This window comes from Melospiza melodia, chromosome 1 (assembly GCF_035770615.1).
Source record: "Melospiza melodia melodia isolate bMelMel2 chromosome 1, bMelMel2.pri, whole genome shotgun sequence".
NCBI classification, from domain to species: domain Eukaryota; kingdom Metazoa; phylum Chordata; class Aves; order Passeriformes; family Passerellidae; genus Melospiza; species Melospiza melodia.
In genome coordinates this window covers 169772784-169790047 of record NC_086194.1, presented here as the reverse complement: position 1 = coordinate 169790047, position 17264 = coordinate 169772784, and the positions used below count along the sequence as shown (strand labels likewise).

The window sequence follows — 17264 nt, the reverse complement described above, 5'->3', positions numbered from 1 at the left end:
TAAATGCTGTAAATAAGGTCTGAAATCAGTGTGGTGATGCAACCCTTTAAAGTGCTGATTTTTCCATATTATTGACCAAACAGTAATTCTCTGATTTTAAGGTTTAATAATTATTTGGGTTAAGAGGAAATTATTAATTTTGTCTGTCTTGTTTTGTAATCTTACACCTTACTTAAAATATACAGGCTGTGCATCACTGCTAGGTCAGTTCAAATGTTTATTTAAATAATTGAGAAACGAAATCAAATAGCTCCACTTCATGGCAGTGTACATAAACACGTCTGTCACACTGGTATTTGGGACAGCCTCAAAAACTGGAGCAGGGATCTGCTCAAGTGCTCCAGCAATCCTTTTTATGGAGTGTGCTTTCTCCACGTTTGTTTGTAATTATTTGTGCTGCTAAAGGGAGGCGCTGGAGATGTTTACCGAAGGTGCTGCACCCTGAACCTGCAGTTTCCTCTGTTAGCACCACCTCGTGCATTGCAGATGTGGGGCCAGAGGGGTGGAAAGCAGCTCTTTACCACACCCTTTGCAGCAGATTTAGGAGGAGGTGGAATTCTTTCGGTGCCAGGAAGTAAGAAAGAAATAAATGTTATCTCTAAACACCTTTTATTCCTTTCTTTCAGTACTGAAGTGATGAGTTCCATTTAATACTTCATCAGGGGGCGTTGGAGTATTTTCCTTGGCTCAGATGGAGGGAATCTCGGCAAAGCTTGCGTGGGGAAGAGAAGGAATCTCTCTCCCTTGTGCTGACAGGAGACAATTTGCAGCAATCGAGATGAGTCGGTGTGGGCTCAGACTGCAGGTTAGGCTGTAAATGCTGGCTTCTTTACCAAGCAATCACGGTGATGAGGTTCCCCTTTGATCTGTGAGTCCACTCAAACACGGCAAAATGAGAGCACTTAGTGCAAGATGATATAACCAGTTATATGTACTTGTTTACAAACCCTTTGGAGAATCTGAAATGTGAGAAACCCTCTTCTGAGTTGTTTTGATTTTTCTCTGAGGGAGTAAATATTTCCTCAGAGTTACTAAAATCCGGTCAAAACCTGACTTCTCCCTCTTTGTTGGAGGGTGAACAAAATTCTGGGGATGTTTTCAAAAGCTTCCTTTAACAGAGTTTTCTGAGATTGAATGATGGTAATGCGTTTAGGGACTGGTAATTGAAGATAATTCCAATGAATTAGACTTTGCAGACATTAATGATATGCTAGAGGAAGTCGGCTTATGAAGATCTACACTGTGCTCTTTTTTTGTCTTGATCTATTGAATAGCTTCTGTAATTGTCTAATACATATTCTGTCAGTATTTGGGTTTCTGAAGTATTTGCAGCCTGAAGAAACCAGCCTGTGAATTTTCAGGCAGTGAATGTGATTAGTTTAAATGTGCTTTTCACAGTAGCATCTGCAAGGGATGTCTAACTTTGCAGATACAGTCTAAGTAATCAGTCCTGGCTTGACTTTTTTAATGGATGAATATTCATACTAAACTCTAGTCTCAACCTATTATAGAAAGTATTTCTTATTCTGGAAAATCAGCAAAGGTTGCTCTGGTGAATTCCATTTTTCCCACTGCAATTGTGAGGACAGCCTTGGTTGAAAGAACTTGCAAAAAAATGCTACTGGGAACAATGTCCCAGTAGGATTATTCTGGCACCACCAGCCCTGCTGGGTTAGACATTGCCCTTCCTTCTGCAGGAAGGTGGGATTGGTGCAGTTAATCCACTTGGTTATGTATTAAGATGTTTGCTGATGATAGCCTTAATTTTGTTTTCTTCTGTTGTTCTACTTCACAGAGGGAACAAATCTGTTTAATTCTGATGGGAGATAACATTTGGGGTCAACATGGTTTAAAAACTTGAAGATCTTTTAATAGGACATTCCAAGCTGGACCATAGCTTTAGCTCAGGCCAGAGTGAAGTTTGTGCTTATCTGACCAAATCAGTGAATTTTCTTATTGCCTTGCAGCAGTGTCAGCCCGTAACACCATGTTTGCACACTGGCCTGAGTGATCTCTGTCCCCATGAGGTTTTGAGTTCTGTGCTTTTGTGGTGACTTGGTTGCTGGCTTTTGGTTTTGAAAGCTCTTAGTGCTTGCTGTCTTGCCCTTTACCTAATTTTGGGTGTAGAACCTGCTAGCTGGAGATGCAGCCATCACAAATCAGGCATGCCTATGTGTTTGCTGTGCTGTGAAACTGCTTCTTAGTGCTTGTTTTCTTCCCAGCAGCCCTGGTCTCAGCTGTTAGGTTTTCCATTAGCTCTGAAGGCTTCTCACTGCTATTTATGCACATTCTCCCTTAGCTGTTTACTTGTTTCATGTGTCTGTATTAATAAACATGAAGATAATGTGAGTATATATGACTTTTTTACATATCAGTAAATCAAAATACAAGTTAAATCAGATAATGACACCTCTCCAGTTTAACAAAATGAACTATTTCCTACTAAAAACAGCAGCAGCCGTGATTTAACAATGTAATCTGATCTAATATTAGTAACAGGCTGTGCCTTTAGGGAGCAGTATAATATCCAATCCACTGAATAAAGTCTGTCTCACATTAAATTCTGGATCTCTCTTTAAAAGATGGCTTCCCAGAAATGTTGCAGTAATTGCATAAAGACCCATGATTTCCTACTTATTTTTCCCAGTAATGAACGGAGAAATTATCTTGGCCCCAAAATACAAATAATGATGAAATAGAGCTGTCTTACAAAGCTGTTCTCCCTAATGTCACAAGCACCTTCACTTCTCCACCTTAGCTCTTGAGCTTTCTATTCCTCCTCACGTGTCCAGGCAGGAAAATTCCCACCTGGGGAGTTTGTCCTGCCCAGATTGCCATCTGTGACTGCAGCACCACCTCTTCCAGCAGGAGCCAGAATCTTCCTCTTGGTCATTTGCTGAGAAGTGTGAGGGGTGGTAAGAGGGTCCCAAGAAAGCCAAGGGGGTTCTAGTCAAGGCCATGCTTTGTGGAAAGAAGGGAGCAGGAAACCCTATGGAAGATTTAACTTAGGCAGGGCTGGAGTTTGTAAGCCTGTCAGGCTTTAATAATTTCTGGAATTTTGTATACATACTGAGGAAAGGGTGCAACAAGTCTTCATTAACCCTTCCAAAATCAAGCTGTTCACACCCTTCCTTTTATGTTTTGAGTTGTGGTTTGGATATTTATTTGTTGGAGGAGTAGAGGATGTCAGATGTTCAGTGTTAAAGAGTAGAAAAGCTGCCAGCATCATCTGCTTCTCTCAGATGAATTTGTATTAGAAACATCATGTTTTGGCTTAAACAGCAAGGTTTTAAGAGACATCAACTGACTTAGAGTGTGAGGAGTCCTGAAGGCAGACAAAAGTTTGTGTTGGAAGAAGTGGGAAAAATGCTGTTTCTCTGTGTGAGGTAGATTGCTGCATATTGTTTTAATTCACAACGTGCTGCAGAATGACTTACCCCTGCCCAGACCTTGCTTCTGTGGCCTAAATTGTGTGGTAGCTTCAAAAGTAGGTCATGATGCAAAAGCACTGTGCTGGTTTCCAGTGGCTCTTTTCTCTTTCTTTTTTTTTTTCTTTTTTTTTTCTTTTTTTCAAATCTCAGGTTTCAAGATGAACTTGCTAAGAATCTGACCTGCAGTCAGTATTAGTCATGGGATTGTTTGGGCAAGATGTCCTTGTGGAAGAAGCTGGTTTATGCTGTTGTGTTTCAATGCCTTTGATTACCTAAATGATGAATTAGATGTTAGGACATGTCAAATGTGGTTCTTTATTGCACCCAGTTAGCCTTAACCTTTTTCCTTTGGCAGGGTTTTGTGATTCACAACAGGCCAGTCCAGGGTAATGTAAGACTGTTTTAAAGTGAGAGATTGGCTTTCAGAATCTGGAGGTAACACAGCTCATATATGGAAATGTAGTTAAGTAATACATAATATAATTGATTTTTTAAAAAAATATTCCTGAACAAGTGTAGTCTTCCCCCTCTGACAGGGTTAATACAGTTCTGTTTTTAGAAAGTAGTAGCTACAAAGCTTTCAATGTTTACATTTAGCTGACAGAAGTCTTAAAGAGAATTGAAACAACTCCCTGCCTATAATTGCTGCCCTTTTGAACCAAAGGCCTTATGACTCACCTATATAGAAAGTCACAGAGTTTGTCTACACTTTTATGCTGGAACAACTTCATCAGATCACAGAAGGATAAAATCCTTCCTCTGAACTTCGAGTAGGGCAGCTGAGCACATTTATGCAGCTGGGCCAAAACTTCCAGGTATGTGTTCTAAATGTTTTTCTTCCTAGTGCAGTGACTGAACACTTCAGTATTGACATGGGCCAAAAAAACATCCCTTGTCACCAGTTCTGTAACTATAAACAGCAGCTAATTATTAGCAACAGAGCCACAGAACTGCCAGGGAGAAAATAGCTGCCTGCTGGCCAAGCCAGTGCTGTTCTGCCTTGCATCTGGCCAGTACAAGGGGAATACAAGAGAGGTCTGCCAGCATGTCTGAGGATCCTCCTGCTCAGCAGGTGTCTGGAGCTGGGCAGATGAGTTTGCTTTTTGACCTTGTAGCCTCAGGGACCCACCAACAGCTCCTTTCCTCTGTGAGCTGCAATTTCACCCTGGCTTTGGGTATTGCTGCCTAAAGGGACACTTCCCTCCCTGTTACTGTGGTGTGGATCCCTGCAGCCAACAGCATTTCAGAAAGGATTTCTTTAGCTGCTTGGACATGTTTTTGTCAGCTTTGTTTTCAGCCTGGATCAGTTACAGTGTCTGGTTCACTGCCGTGCTGCTGTGTGGCTGCACAGGAAGCAGTGGGAGTGAGGAACAAGGGGCAAAGAAAAGGAAGAGCAGAATGGTGCTCCTAGAGAAAGCACTTGTTTGTACCAGCTCAAAGTGAAGGAGAAACCTAGAGTGTAAGCAGGTGATGTATTTTATGTCATATTTCTTTACAAAATCAGTTGTCTGATCTTACAGAGTAGTTTTTAATGTATTTTGAGAATGGACAAGGCTTTGTAAAGTGGTGCAGCCATGCTTGCAGAGGGATTGAAGGTTAGTCTTGCCTTTAAGAACTGCTCTTTTACAGCAGCATTCTCTTTGTCTGTTGGTGTGGTGGAGCACAGAGCATTTGAACTCAAAACACCAGCAATTGTATTTGGACAAAATCTATTTTACTCTTGCAAAGGCACAAGCCCAAATGATTTGTCCTTTCACAAGCCAGTCAGATGCCAAAGCAGAACCCATTGTGCACTTCACATTGAATTGTGGAAGGAATAATAAGTGAAGTTTGTCTGCTACATGGTGGTGGAAGTGCTCAGCCAAACACTTATGCAGCCTAAAGAAAAGACAGATAAACTCAGAATACCTTTCTTTCTAATGCCAATATTAAAGCTAAACTTAAATCAATCTAGATAACTCTTCAAGATATGGCCAGATTACTTGAAAACCTGAACATAAACCAACTTGGCAGAAAAGTATTTGACAAATAAATGGAATGACTGGGCACTTACAGGCTTGTCAATCTGATATGATTCACAGGTGAGATAGTGTGGATGTCTGTGGGATGCACTCATTGAAGCATTGGAGGAGGGTGAGTTGTAAGGCTCTGGGGAGGAATGCTCTCCTATTAGACTGGCAGCTTCTGCAGTCTTACTCTTTTTTTCCAAGTAAATATTTGAAAATTTCATGAAGTACAGCTACTTGGGGTTTTTTGTTGTTTGGGGCTTTTTGATGTGTTGAGCAGAATGAATCACTGACATGTCTTAATGTGATGATGACAACTGTGACCAGAATTATTAAAACCTATTTAAATTCTGTAATAACTGATTAATTGATTCTTAGCTATTTTCCCTTGGGAAGGTAGTGATAAACAATGAAAAGTCATTGTATGCAGTGATGGCTCAAGGTGTCTCTTCATCCTTCCTCTCCTCATCAAGAAGATAAAATTAATTTAAACTGTAGAATCTTTGAATTAGTGTATTTCCAACATCATTAGAAAATAATTCCTGTGAGCAAAACTGAATGCAGCTCTTCATGATTTGAGACAGCTTTGGTCGGTCTGTACCCTTGCATGTAAAAGAAACTCATGATAATGGAAGGGGCAGATCTTGAAGGCAGGAGATAACTACATGAATGACTGGAAGTTAATGCAATAAACTTCAAAGAAGAGGATGAGATAAGGGGTATTTTATCTCTGTTCAGTCCTCTCCTTCTTTCCTTAGATATTCAATAGTGCTTGGGCAGAAGTGTTTCCATCGTTTTCAGTTTGCTCATTCCAGTTTTTCATAGGCTGTGCTTATTTTTGTCATTGTCTTTGGTTTTTATAATCAGTGCACACCATCTCTTCTGAGATTGTTTCTTACACCAATAAATGCCTGAGGAAATGCCCAATGGCTTTATAGGAAGAAAACCACCTGAAAGATTTGAAATCTTCTCCTGGAATCCAGTTGGGCCCATTTCACTGTTTTCTACTTGCCAGCTTTATTACAGCTCAGAAAAATACATTTGTGATTACCTGAAACGTGCTGTGTACTCCACAGCTCACAGTCATATGCTTTGGCACTGGTTCAGAAATTCTAGTTACTTGTCAAACAGTGCATTCCAATTCCTTGTTAGCAAGAGAGATCTGGAAACATGCATTAAAAATAGTTCAATCTTAAACAGTTTGGGCAGGATCACTGTTAACCTCATTTTATTTTGGTATTGATGGGTGTGCTACCAGACCTCCAGATGGTGGCATCACAAATGCAGGAACACTGCTTGTCAAACCCCCAAGTCCTGAACTGAAAAACACATTGAGATGTGTGATAGAAGTCATTTGCCCGAGGCATCATGTTGGATAATTATGTAGCATGAGCTCTTTGTGCATCCTAAGCATCACAGTGCTCCCTAGGGAAAAGAAAACCATGAAATTTTGTGGGCTACAGATATGACCTATATAACACTTGCTCTTCTGTGGCAAACCCTGAGGAAAGGCAGTGATTTTCCTTTGGTTCTTTGATGGTTTACAGGCTCTGTCTGTGAAGAGTTCCTGTTTGAGGATTACTCATTTGTCAAGCCTGTAACATGTTTTGTGTTTGACACAGTTGTATTATGCCTCAGTGGAAGGTAGGTAGTAAAAGTATAACAAAGATAAGATTGGAAGCAATTTGGGAAGCTTTATAAAATTTTGCTTACAGATTAGGTTTTGGACTATATTACTTACCTGTTTTGTTGGAATATTAACTATTGCTTTATATGTTTTTGTCATTGCTAAAACATGGCCAAAGGTCAGAGTAAAATATGTGCAATTTAGCTGACAAAGAGCCAGTGTCATCAGTCCCCTCTTCCCATAAACTGCAAGATCAGAAATATTTCTGTATCTAAAGTTCTCTTCACATCCAACCTGTGTACAATGCCCAACAGGAATCTTTTCCCATGGATGAGATTCTTCCTTTTTCTGCTTTATTTGTTGTTAGTTATGAAAATACCCTTGAAAACTAGCCATGAAAAACAATTAGTGCTGGATGCAGACATCAGAGAATTCTGCACTGGTATTTTAATCCAGCTTCTCTTCAGGTGCCATTTACTTTGGAGTTCTTTGCTGCATAAAAGCCTCTGTTATATTTACTTCCATCAGGTAAATGAATTTCTCTCCCTCATTGAGAAGAAAGAATGCCAGTATTCAATCTTGCCAAATTCAAAATGAACTTGGAAAAAAAGAAGCAGAATATATATCAGTCTAAAATGAACATGAACACAACTGAGCAGGGCTTAGGAAAGAACTGAAGACCTTTCTGAGAGGCTCTTGTTATTCTCTGGCTCTTGTATTAGACGTGCACTTGGAGTCAGATGAAAGTGCTGCAGGAAGTCTAGCGTTGTGCTTACCACAAAATTGACATAATGGAACAGTAATTCTCTGTTCTTTTAGATAAAACCTGTCCATTGTGCCTCCTCCTATTGCACTTGAACACTGTAACTGCTTTTTCTGGCATGTTTAAAATGTGCTGTTCTTATCTGTGTCAATTACAGCTTCAAAGTCTACCTCCATCTACCACCCATTATTCCTGGCTCTTAAATTATCTGATCACTCCCCATCATCTTCCACTTCAGAAATAACTTTTTCAGTCATCCCTAAAGAGCCTTGCTCAAATGGGCTAAATCTCAGATATCTGCTTTTGTCCTGCCTCTTTATCCTTTCCCAGAACAAATGCTCCTGGCTTGGTGTCATCCTCCTTGCCATGTGCAGGCTGCCCCAGTGCAGCACAGAACATTCTGGAATGATGAGCTGCCTTCCTCAGTGCCTCACCCTGGAACTGCATATGGAAGGAGGTGTTTAGGCAAAGGGAATTAAATCCTTCACAGGAGGGGAAATCAGGAGTGAGAAAACAGAAGAGACTGTTTAAAACTTTAAACCAGACTGTGCAGGAGAGTAATCCATGACCCTTAGACTGTAATGCAACATAGATGTTCTGCTGAGGTTTGGATAATAAGGGCTCACATGTATCCTTTCAAATTCTACTGAATGTCGTGATGCCTGAGTCTGCCAGCAGTTAAACATTTCATGACTAGTCTGTAATTAAAATAATTGCTCCTACTCCAGAACATGTATTTTGTAGGCTTTACTGTCTCAGAATTCGTGTTATGTAAGGTGGATGTGGTTTTTTTAATACACAGACTACTTTACATTTATGATAAACTACTTACATCTTAATTTCTGTTAATTCTGAGTGGGTAGAGAAATGCTTTCCAAGTCCTTTTTGTTCTGAGCTATTTAATGATTATAGATAAAACCTTGAACTTAAAACTTGATTTATACTCTAGTTCAGTAAGTTATTTTAACTTTCTCATGTAATTTTAAGGTTTGTCCAGCTCAAAATAAAATTTTAGCATTAGTTTGTTGTTGAGGTGGTCAAATGTGAGAGTTCCAGTAATCTTGGGGAGCCTGGAAGAAGACATGTACCAAAAAAGATGCTTTTGAATGGAAGAATAAAATAAACAACTCTCAGGAGGGTGTCAGCAGGAGGGAGTGCTCGAGGTGGTGTTCTCATGATGCACTTTTAGTAGAACAGTGTCTCAGTTCCACTGAAACAGAGCAGCTCTTGTGATGAAACACCAACCATGGCCTCTGTTTCCTAAGGCTCATGTTTAGGCTCACCACTTAATGATCTGGTGTGTGCTCAGGCCCACAAAGAGTTTTTGTGGCCACAACTGAAGAGATGGAGAATTGCAGAGTGGGGACTTCTGCTGAGGCCAGCTTTGCTGCCAGAGCCAGCACTCATGGAACCATCCCTGAGGGGTTTTGTGCTGGGGTCACAGCTCAGTCACCCTGTGTGCAGAGATGTAAACATGCATCCTTCTAATACAAACTTTATGTTATCTTACTTTTTATAAGAAGCTTTGTTTTCTTCTCCTGAGTGTTTAAACACATTTTGATTGGCTTGGTGCAGTATTTGTACATCTGCTTAGATTTTGTCTGTGCCACAAAGGAGGGGAAGGTACAGAAGAAAGTTGTCTTACCTGTTTAGAATATATTTTAATAATTTTAGTGTGGAAGATACTGTACCATTGTGCTTTCACAAATTTCAGCAGCCTCACAGGATGTGGGAGTAAGATGGTCTGGTCTTATGTACAGAAAGAAGATGAATTCATATGCTGTGTCTATCTTCATTAAAGTTTAAATATTTAAATATCAATACATCATGGCTTATTTTGCTCATACTTCCTTGAGAAATATCTTCAGTATAAAATGGTGTGATAATTATTGCAAAGTAACTTGTAAGTTCCAAAAATCTAAATGGAGATGTGTGTGTGTGACCATGGTAATTGATGAATCATCTTCCTGGCATAGAACTGGAATATCCTATACTGTTTCTGAAATGCAACCTGCTTTAAATTTCCCAGAATTTTAGTCTTGTGCTCTTGTGTTCTGAGGATCTTGGACAAGTACCCTGACATTCTTCTGTGGCTTTGTGTAGGACCACAAACCAGAGGAACTGGAGTACAGTAAAGCATCATTTAAATACAAGGCACAACTGCTTTTCAATGGAAAGTGCAGAGGTAGGAGGGAACGTGGAATAAAGGACCCTACTCTAGGCAAGGACAATGGAAAGCATGAAGCAGGAAATAGGTTATATGGTTAAGGGGGGGACACAATATCCTGAAAAAGCCTATTGAAATTTTTAAATGCTTGCTTTTTGTTGCAGATTAATCAGCCACTCGATGGGGATTAACAGTGGAGCACCTCTTTGTGTCGCCTTTCCACCTCTGTGTAGCACGAATAACAACTTCAGCACTTCTTCAATAATAATTATGAAACTGGTATTAACTGAATGGCAATTATGGATTTTTAACTCTAACTCACAGTAAACCAGCAAGCCATATGTTGAAATTCTTACCAAATAGCTTTTCATTCTTAATGTCTCGTATCTCTACAAGAAGTTGCAAGATACCTGTTTGTACAAGAGGAATATAAGCATTACTTGCCTGAGGAACAGAAGCTGAAAGAGAAGACACCCTAACTTGTTTGTGGAGTTATGGTAGTATTATTTATATAGATATAACAAAGATATATATTTTTTATGGTAATGAAAATGGCTCCTCAGAATGCTGACTCGGAATCTATGCAAGTTCAAGATCTACCTGTGGCACAGCTTCAGAAAGCAGAAACCAAGGAGAATGAGAGTAGGGAGGAGACCATTAGTGAAGGATCCATAGACCGGATACCGATACGCCTGTGGGTGATGCATGGTGCAGTAATGTTTGGCAGGGAATTTTGTTATGCCATGGAGACAGCTTTGGTAACACCTGTATTGTTACAAATTGGTAAGTAATTCTCATTTCTGTGAGTCAAAGCTTTCTATGTTTATTTGCGTTGATTGAAGCCCGGCAAAGAGGGAAGATGCATCTGCCAGCTAAAGGTACACAAGGTAAAAAGGATTTTGGTTTTTTCCTTAGTGCCTGTAGCAGAGATTCAGCTGTGTGATTATGTTAAAGTGGGAAGGATTTCTACATTCATTCATCTTCTGTCTAATATTGTTTCCCTCTGTAAAAAATGTAACCTGATTTAATTCTAAAATTCTCTACTACAAGGTAAGTGTCCTAGAAACTAGAAACAATGTTAGGCTATAAAGGATTGCAGTGAAGCATTTTTTTAATTTATGGAGAAATGCTTCAGGTTACAGTACTTTACAATATCTAAACAGTTAGATAAATTGTTTTTTCCAGTGAACTGCTGCATTTATTTCTAACCACTAGAGAGTCTTATTTTGTGTGATTAATCTGCAGTTTACAGCATGTGAATACACATGAATAAACTCTGATACCAATAGCCTTAGATGATAATGGGGTGAATGGTGTCGTTTAGAATAGGGGTAGTCAGTGTTAAATTTCATGGTGAGTATTTTCAGTAGGTTTCAAATAAACTGTTTACATTATTAAGAGTATCTGATACTGCCTTTATCAAATACAGAAAGTGGTCAATCATATATCAGAAAATATTACATGACACAGAATGGAAATGCCAAATGAGTGGGGAGTAAACCAACCATGTGTGTGCACTGTACAATTGTTATATATTTGTATATTTTATGTTTGCTTTGGCTTACCTGTGCAGGTGTGCCTTGCAGCTTGCTCAGCTGTGGCCAAACAGAAACACTCAACCAACTAAATAATAATGTTCAATGAATACCATTTACAACATTGTTTAAAAATTTCGAGGTTAGCATCTTGAGTTAATCACATGGGGGGTTTTGTTTGTTTGACATGAGAAAAAGGCATTTTAGATTCATCTTGTGAGCATGTGATGTACAAGTCCTTTCATGCAGTCTCACTGCAGTTAAAAATGTGTTTTCATATTAAATTGCTAGCTGGTTTGAGTGAATAATCAGTACAGCTAGTGCCATGGGAGATGCTGAAGAGTGAAGCCTCTATGTTTTCCTGAAAATGTTAATTTTCAGAGCTCATCAGATGGTCTTCATGGATCTGTTGTTTGCATAGTTAAAACAGATTCTAAAAGCTCCAAAAAAGAGCTTTTCTGATCAACATGACTTGCTAAATTAAACACATGCAGCTTCATCTAGGAATGTTTGTAATGTTCATAAATTGTTCTGAGGTTTTACCTTCTGGGTAGATTGAGATTTAGAGACTTCAGTCCCTTTTACTGGCAGCATTGATTCGATAACTGTCTACCATAAACTCAAAAACTTGCATCCTGCTTTGCATGGGGAAGATCCCTGGTTTTGTAAGTGACCTGTACATTTTTGTTTGCTTTGTTTGTGCTGGCATTTGGATGATTAAAACGTATGGCTGGCTAAGCTGATTTTACCTTACCATAGGGTAAGGTCAGACAGTGTAAATAAACCATCCTCCTAATTACTGACCTGTCTTCCAGTTTACATTTCTTTTGTGAGCTTTTCTAGCTGTTTCCTCCAGATAATTGAAAAATATCTCTTCCCTTCCTTCCCTAACTCCAGTGATCAAAATGACATTGGGATTTGGGGGAAGGGAAGAAGAGGGCTCCCATTTCTAGAAAAGCTGCAAATCGACAAAGCTGCACATTGTCAAAGTCTGTGGGGATGCAGCAGTGATGTTCCAAGCCACAGAGATCAGAAATGGAGGTAGCAGTTACAAATGTCAGTGCTTTGGGAGCTAATTGAAATCTTTCTGCTTGGATTCTGTGCCCTCAGCAGGGCTAAAAACAATGTTGGATTCACTGAAGGGTTAAGTTATTCATGGGTGACTTGTCTGGCCTCTTTGTTAATTACCTCTTACATGGCTCTGTTTACCTTTATCAACCTCAACATCTGTCTGCCTCAGCAGGAACTATATTTATTCCTCACTGGAGGGGGTTGCAATATAGCTGTTGAACTGATGTAATATTCCTTTGCTTCTTGTTTTGGTAAAAGCAAAGATCAGTTTCTGTGAGATTAAATTGGCTTGAGAAACTATATTTGAGAATTGGCACTTGGGGAAGTGCAGTGACCCAACCAATTTTGCTTATAATACACTGAAGAACAAGAAGCCTCTTGGGTATCCAAAAAAAGATGACTCTTTGCAGAATGTGTTGAATATTAACAATTAAACTTTTCACTGTGTGCTTGTGCTTTTCTGTACCTGGGAAAACTTTGATCACTGAAATAATCTGAAATTCTTATCAGATATCACCATGAAAACCTTAGCCACATTAATATGGTGTTACACACTTTCTGCTTGCAAGTATTTGACTTTCTTTGCAGTTTGAGTACCCTGGATCAGAGGTGTAGTTATGATTTGGCAGATGCCCAACCTGTCCTACTTGTTCTGTAACCCACAAGATGTTATCAGCTGAAGGAGATGGTCACTTGGATGGTCCCTTTCCAGTTCAGTGGTGGTTGAACTCATTGTGTTTAAGTTTCCTGAAGTTCTGAAATTTCAACAAGAGAACTTGAAAGCATCAAGTGAAAACTGCTTGACTCAATGCATACTGTGAATTGGAAAGGTGCTGAAGCAGCCAAATTACTGCACCCCACTGAAAGAAACTCTAATTTCTGACCTTAATCACTGTCTTTATTGCTATAATTGATATGACATTGCTGTGTCAGAAATGCAGCTCCAAATCTCTGACAGCCTTGTAGTCATAGCTGGGCTTTAGTAGCCTAGCAACAAGTACAAGCCAAGTATATATTACATGTTTTTTTTTAATTACAGCTTGCTCTTTGGTGTCTTAGTATTTGCAGCTTAAGAATTCAAAGTGAAGCAGTGAACTTGTTGAGAATTCAAACAATGTAAAAAAATGCCAAATACGAGAATTCTAGTCAGAGTCCAGATGAAATTATATTAGTTGACACTTGCAGAAGTTATAACCTCAAAAAATCTACATTAACTCTTTTGGGACCTGTTCAATAAGCAGTTTCTACCAGCCAGTGTTAAATTTTACTAGAAAATAAGCTTTCAGCACCTTCAGAACTTAAGTTTTACTTGTTCATGAGTCCAAGGATTTTGAGAAACTGAGTGACTCATGTTATTCTTGACTATTAACACTGCTGTTTGCTTCCCCTGCACAGAAACTACAAATTCCATAGGAGCAGGATGAGGCCTTTGTCTTCTGAAACATCTGGTACTTAATGCTGCTTATCTGTGAGAGGGAATTAAAATCCCTGCTATTGTTATAAATGGTAGTGTATTTTCTTCCATCATTAAACTTGGCTTCTAAGGATTAAGTCTCTAAAATCATCCCAGTTCATAAGTTCATGGAAGATTTGGATACGTGATAAATTTATTTTGCATGGGATTTTGCAGGAATAAAAGTAAAAGGAGGAGAAACCAAAGACTGGTGTGATGTAAACTTGGAGAAACTGCTTTTTGAAGAGACTTACTCAGTGAAATCACAATACATTTTTCTGTTAAAAACACTCCAAACCATTAATAAATACATAACTTGGCAATTTCAGATTATTTCTACTTTAATTCAAATAAAATTTTGGTTTTAATACAAGATGTAAATACATTTTAGTTCTTCTGAAAGGTAAGATCTCTGTACCTTTTTCATTAGAACTATGGAAGAAAAAAAAATTTAAAATCTGTATTTTGTGACTTGGGGTGGCTGCTGCTTTCAGCATGAAAAACTCACTGTCTGAGTAATGAGTAGTGGTGGCTGTAAACATGAATTCACATTTTATATTTAATATGATAAAAGCTTTGTCAAGCCTTTACTGTTGCTTCAAAGGCTCTTTCAATGCTATTGAGTTTTTTATGAATAGTTAATAGACCCAGAAGTGACTGTCAGCAGCAGAGCTGTTCCTCATTTCCCTGCATCAATTAAATATATTACACTGGTGCTCTTTAAAAGTATCTATGTACATTTACATAGTTTCAGAAGGAAACATAAGGAAAATGAGTTTACATGTGCTACTTACCTTTATAATGTCACTTAAATTTAGGGATGTTTGTCTGGTATGCTGCAGGAATAGCTGGGTGTTTTTATGCATTTCATATCTGAGTGCCTCTCTGTGATGGCATCACTTTGTTTTACTGTGAGAGTTAATGGGTTCCTGTAGTAAACATTGGCTAGTCTACTATTAAATATTGAAGTTGGTCATTTTTAGCTTAACCCTGATCATCAGCGTTGTTTTTAGGCCACTGAAAAATAGAATTTCTGGAAATTGTATATGTCACTGCTAATTATTAGATTTTATTAAAAAGAAAGGCTGAGCTACACAGAGCAGAATATTATAGATTATTTTTGTTTGGAAATGATTTCTCTCATTAGTTTATTTCAAATGAGCAAAATGCTGTAGTTGCTCTAGTTTCATATACATTGGAAAGCTGTTCAGGAGTTTGGGCTGTTATTTTACAGCTAAAGCAGTTATATATAATATCTCATTAAAAAAGAAATTGTCTAACATTCAAAATTCATCCAGCCTAAAGCTTAGCAGACTGTGCATAAAGGGTCCTGAAATCTAGTTCATGTGAAATTGCCAGTATGGAAAAAGTGTGCTAAGCAATAATTCAAACTGCTGATTTTGAGAAATCTCTGTGGTAGCTGAGAACTCATTATGCAGAAGAGATTCAATAGTCCAGAGTGAATTATTTTAGTTTGCTGTAGTGACTCTCCATTGAAATGTATGTTGATACCTGCCTGAGAAGAATGCTTGTAGGTAAAGGGAGATTATGGAGATGTATTTAGAAACCAAGCATGAAATGTTACAGATGAATTGGCTTCCAGGTCTGTTTCTTCAAAGGAATTAAGGTATCAGTTGCTGACTCAATTCCTGTGGAAGAGGAGAGCCTTCCTAAGGCTAAGCCTGAGATCAAAGGGATTCTAAAAACCTGAAAGATTTCTTGGGGAAGAAGGGAGCAAAGGGTTGCCTGGGCTGTTAGAGGCTGCCTGTAATTGCAATGAAAAAGAGCTGAGTGGCTGGAAAGCCTCTTGCAGATGGAGGAAGCTCTTCAGCACAAAGCAGCACTGAGTCTATTTCAGCTCAGCTCCAGGAGTTGAGTTTATTCCTCATCTCTGCCAGAGGTTACATTAAGGTTATGTATTTTTAACTGCCTTTCTGCAAAGCTTCATCTTCCATTTCAGCTGTGTCCTACCTTACCTTGTCTTACCAGGAAGAAACTGAGTTGCTCTAACCTGGCCTTTTACTCCCAGAGTTAAATTCCTGTTCAATCCAGCTGCATCCCTGCTCCCAGGCATGGCTGCATTTGATGCTGAGAGTGAACTGCAGGATCTCAGTTTCTCTTTGGAAGAATTAATGGCTTAAGAGCTGACCTGTCCCAAGAGAGGGCTGTAACACACCTAACCTGAGGGCAAGAACTGAACATACAGTGGATCCAGAAAACCTGGAATAAGAGACAATTCAATCCTTTTTCCAGCCTTGTTAGCTTCAGTTAGTCTGTAAGATCCTGTAAAGTTTGTATTCACATCTCCTGTGGTGGAATGTATGTGACTGCAAATACTGTGCCTGAGGCACATGTTAATTGCTCTATAAAACTTCCCCACCCATCTTTTCTTACTTATTGACTAATTTTATGCCCACTAAGGGGTTGTGTAAGACTAATTTTACTGTACTTTTTTTAAACTAACAAGCAAACAGGCTTTCATATCATGTATCACTCTTACATAAAATATCTTTTGACCTCGAAGCAATAGCAGCCCAGATTTTGTACACAGATAGCCTTAGTGGAAGGTTGGGCTGAAGATATTTTTAAGCCCTTTTAAAAGAAAGAGGCTGTGGAACTGTTAAGATTTTTAATCCTGGGGGCAGTTAGGAGCATGTGCTTTATTTCCATATGAAGGCAAATGCCATGCAGTTTGGCAGTTGTGCAAGAGCTGTTCTTTACAGCATTTTTTATATCAATGTTCTGTTTTTCTTTAAGTAACACTGAATCTGGCATTCAGAGGCGCCACTGATAACACATGGCAGATTTTCAGCTGGGTAATGTGAGGATTCCTGCTGGCTCTAGGGTCCTACAGACTGTGAGTTTGGATGAAAAGCCTTTCTAGGAGAGAGAAGTTAAGTGCAAATACCTTCACAGGCTTCTCCCATAGCATGAAATATGTTTCCTATTGCTACTTACCAGTAGATAACTTTTTGTTCCCTTTTTTTTTTGGCTTAATAAGGCTCACTGGAGAAGCTACTTCTAAAATAAGCTTCACAATTCCTTGAGCTTTTAATTGTGTGCTGAGGGAATGTTAATGTGGTTTGGGTTTTCCCCCCCTAGCATAAAGTGTTCACAGTAAAATCTGTTGTGTGAACACTCTTTGAATCCTCAGAAGTTTTCACTTTTAGAGTTTGTGTGGTCTGAGGATAGAGCAAGTGACCAGTATATG

At 38.9% G+C, this 17264-nt stretch overlaps 1 protein-coding gene across 6 annotated transcripts in view; it reads left to right on the top strand.

Annotated features, from left to right (window-relative positions):
- Positions 1–17264, top strand: part of SLC45A4 (solute carrier family 45 member 4) — an 81524-nt gene that overhangs the window by 38327 nt on the left and 25933 nt on the right. For 5 of the 6 annotated variants that reach the window (XM_063174814.1, XM_063174839.1, XM_063174805.1 and 2 more), the window contains one exon: positions 10159–10777. In XM_063174814.1, coding sequence (XP_063030884.1) covers positions 10534–10777 — 244 coding nt within the window. In that variant the 5' untranslated portion in view covers positions 10159–10533. Of the gene's footprint in view, positions 1–782; positions 806–10158; positions 10778–17264 lie in introns of those variants that run through there. The other variant, XM_063174848.1, reaches the window with a different exon arrangement.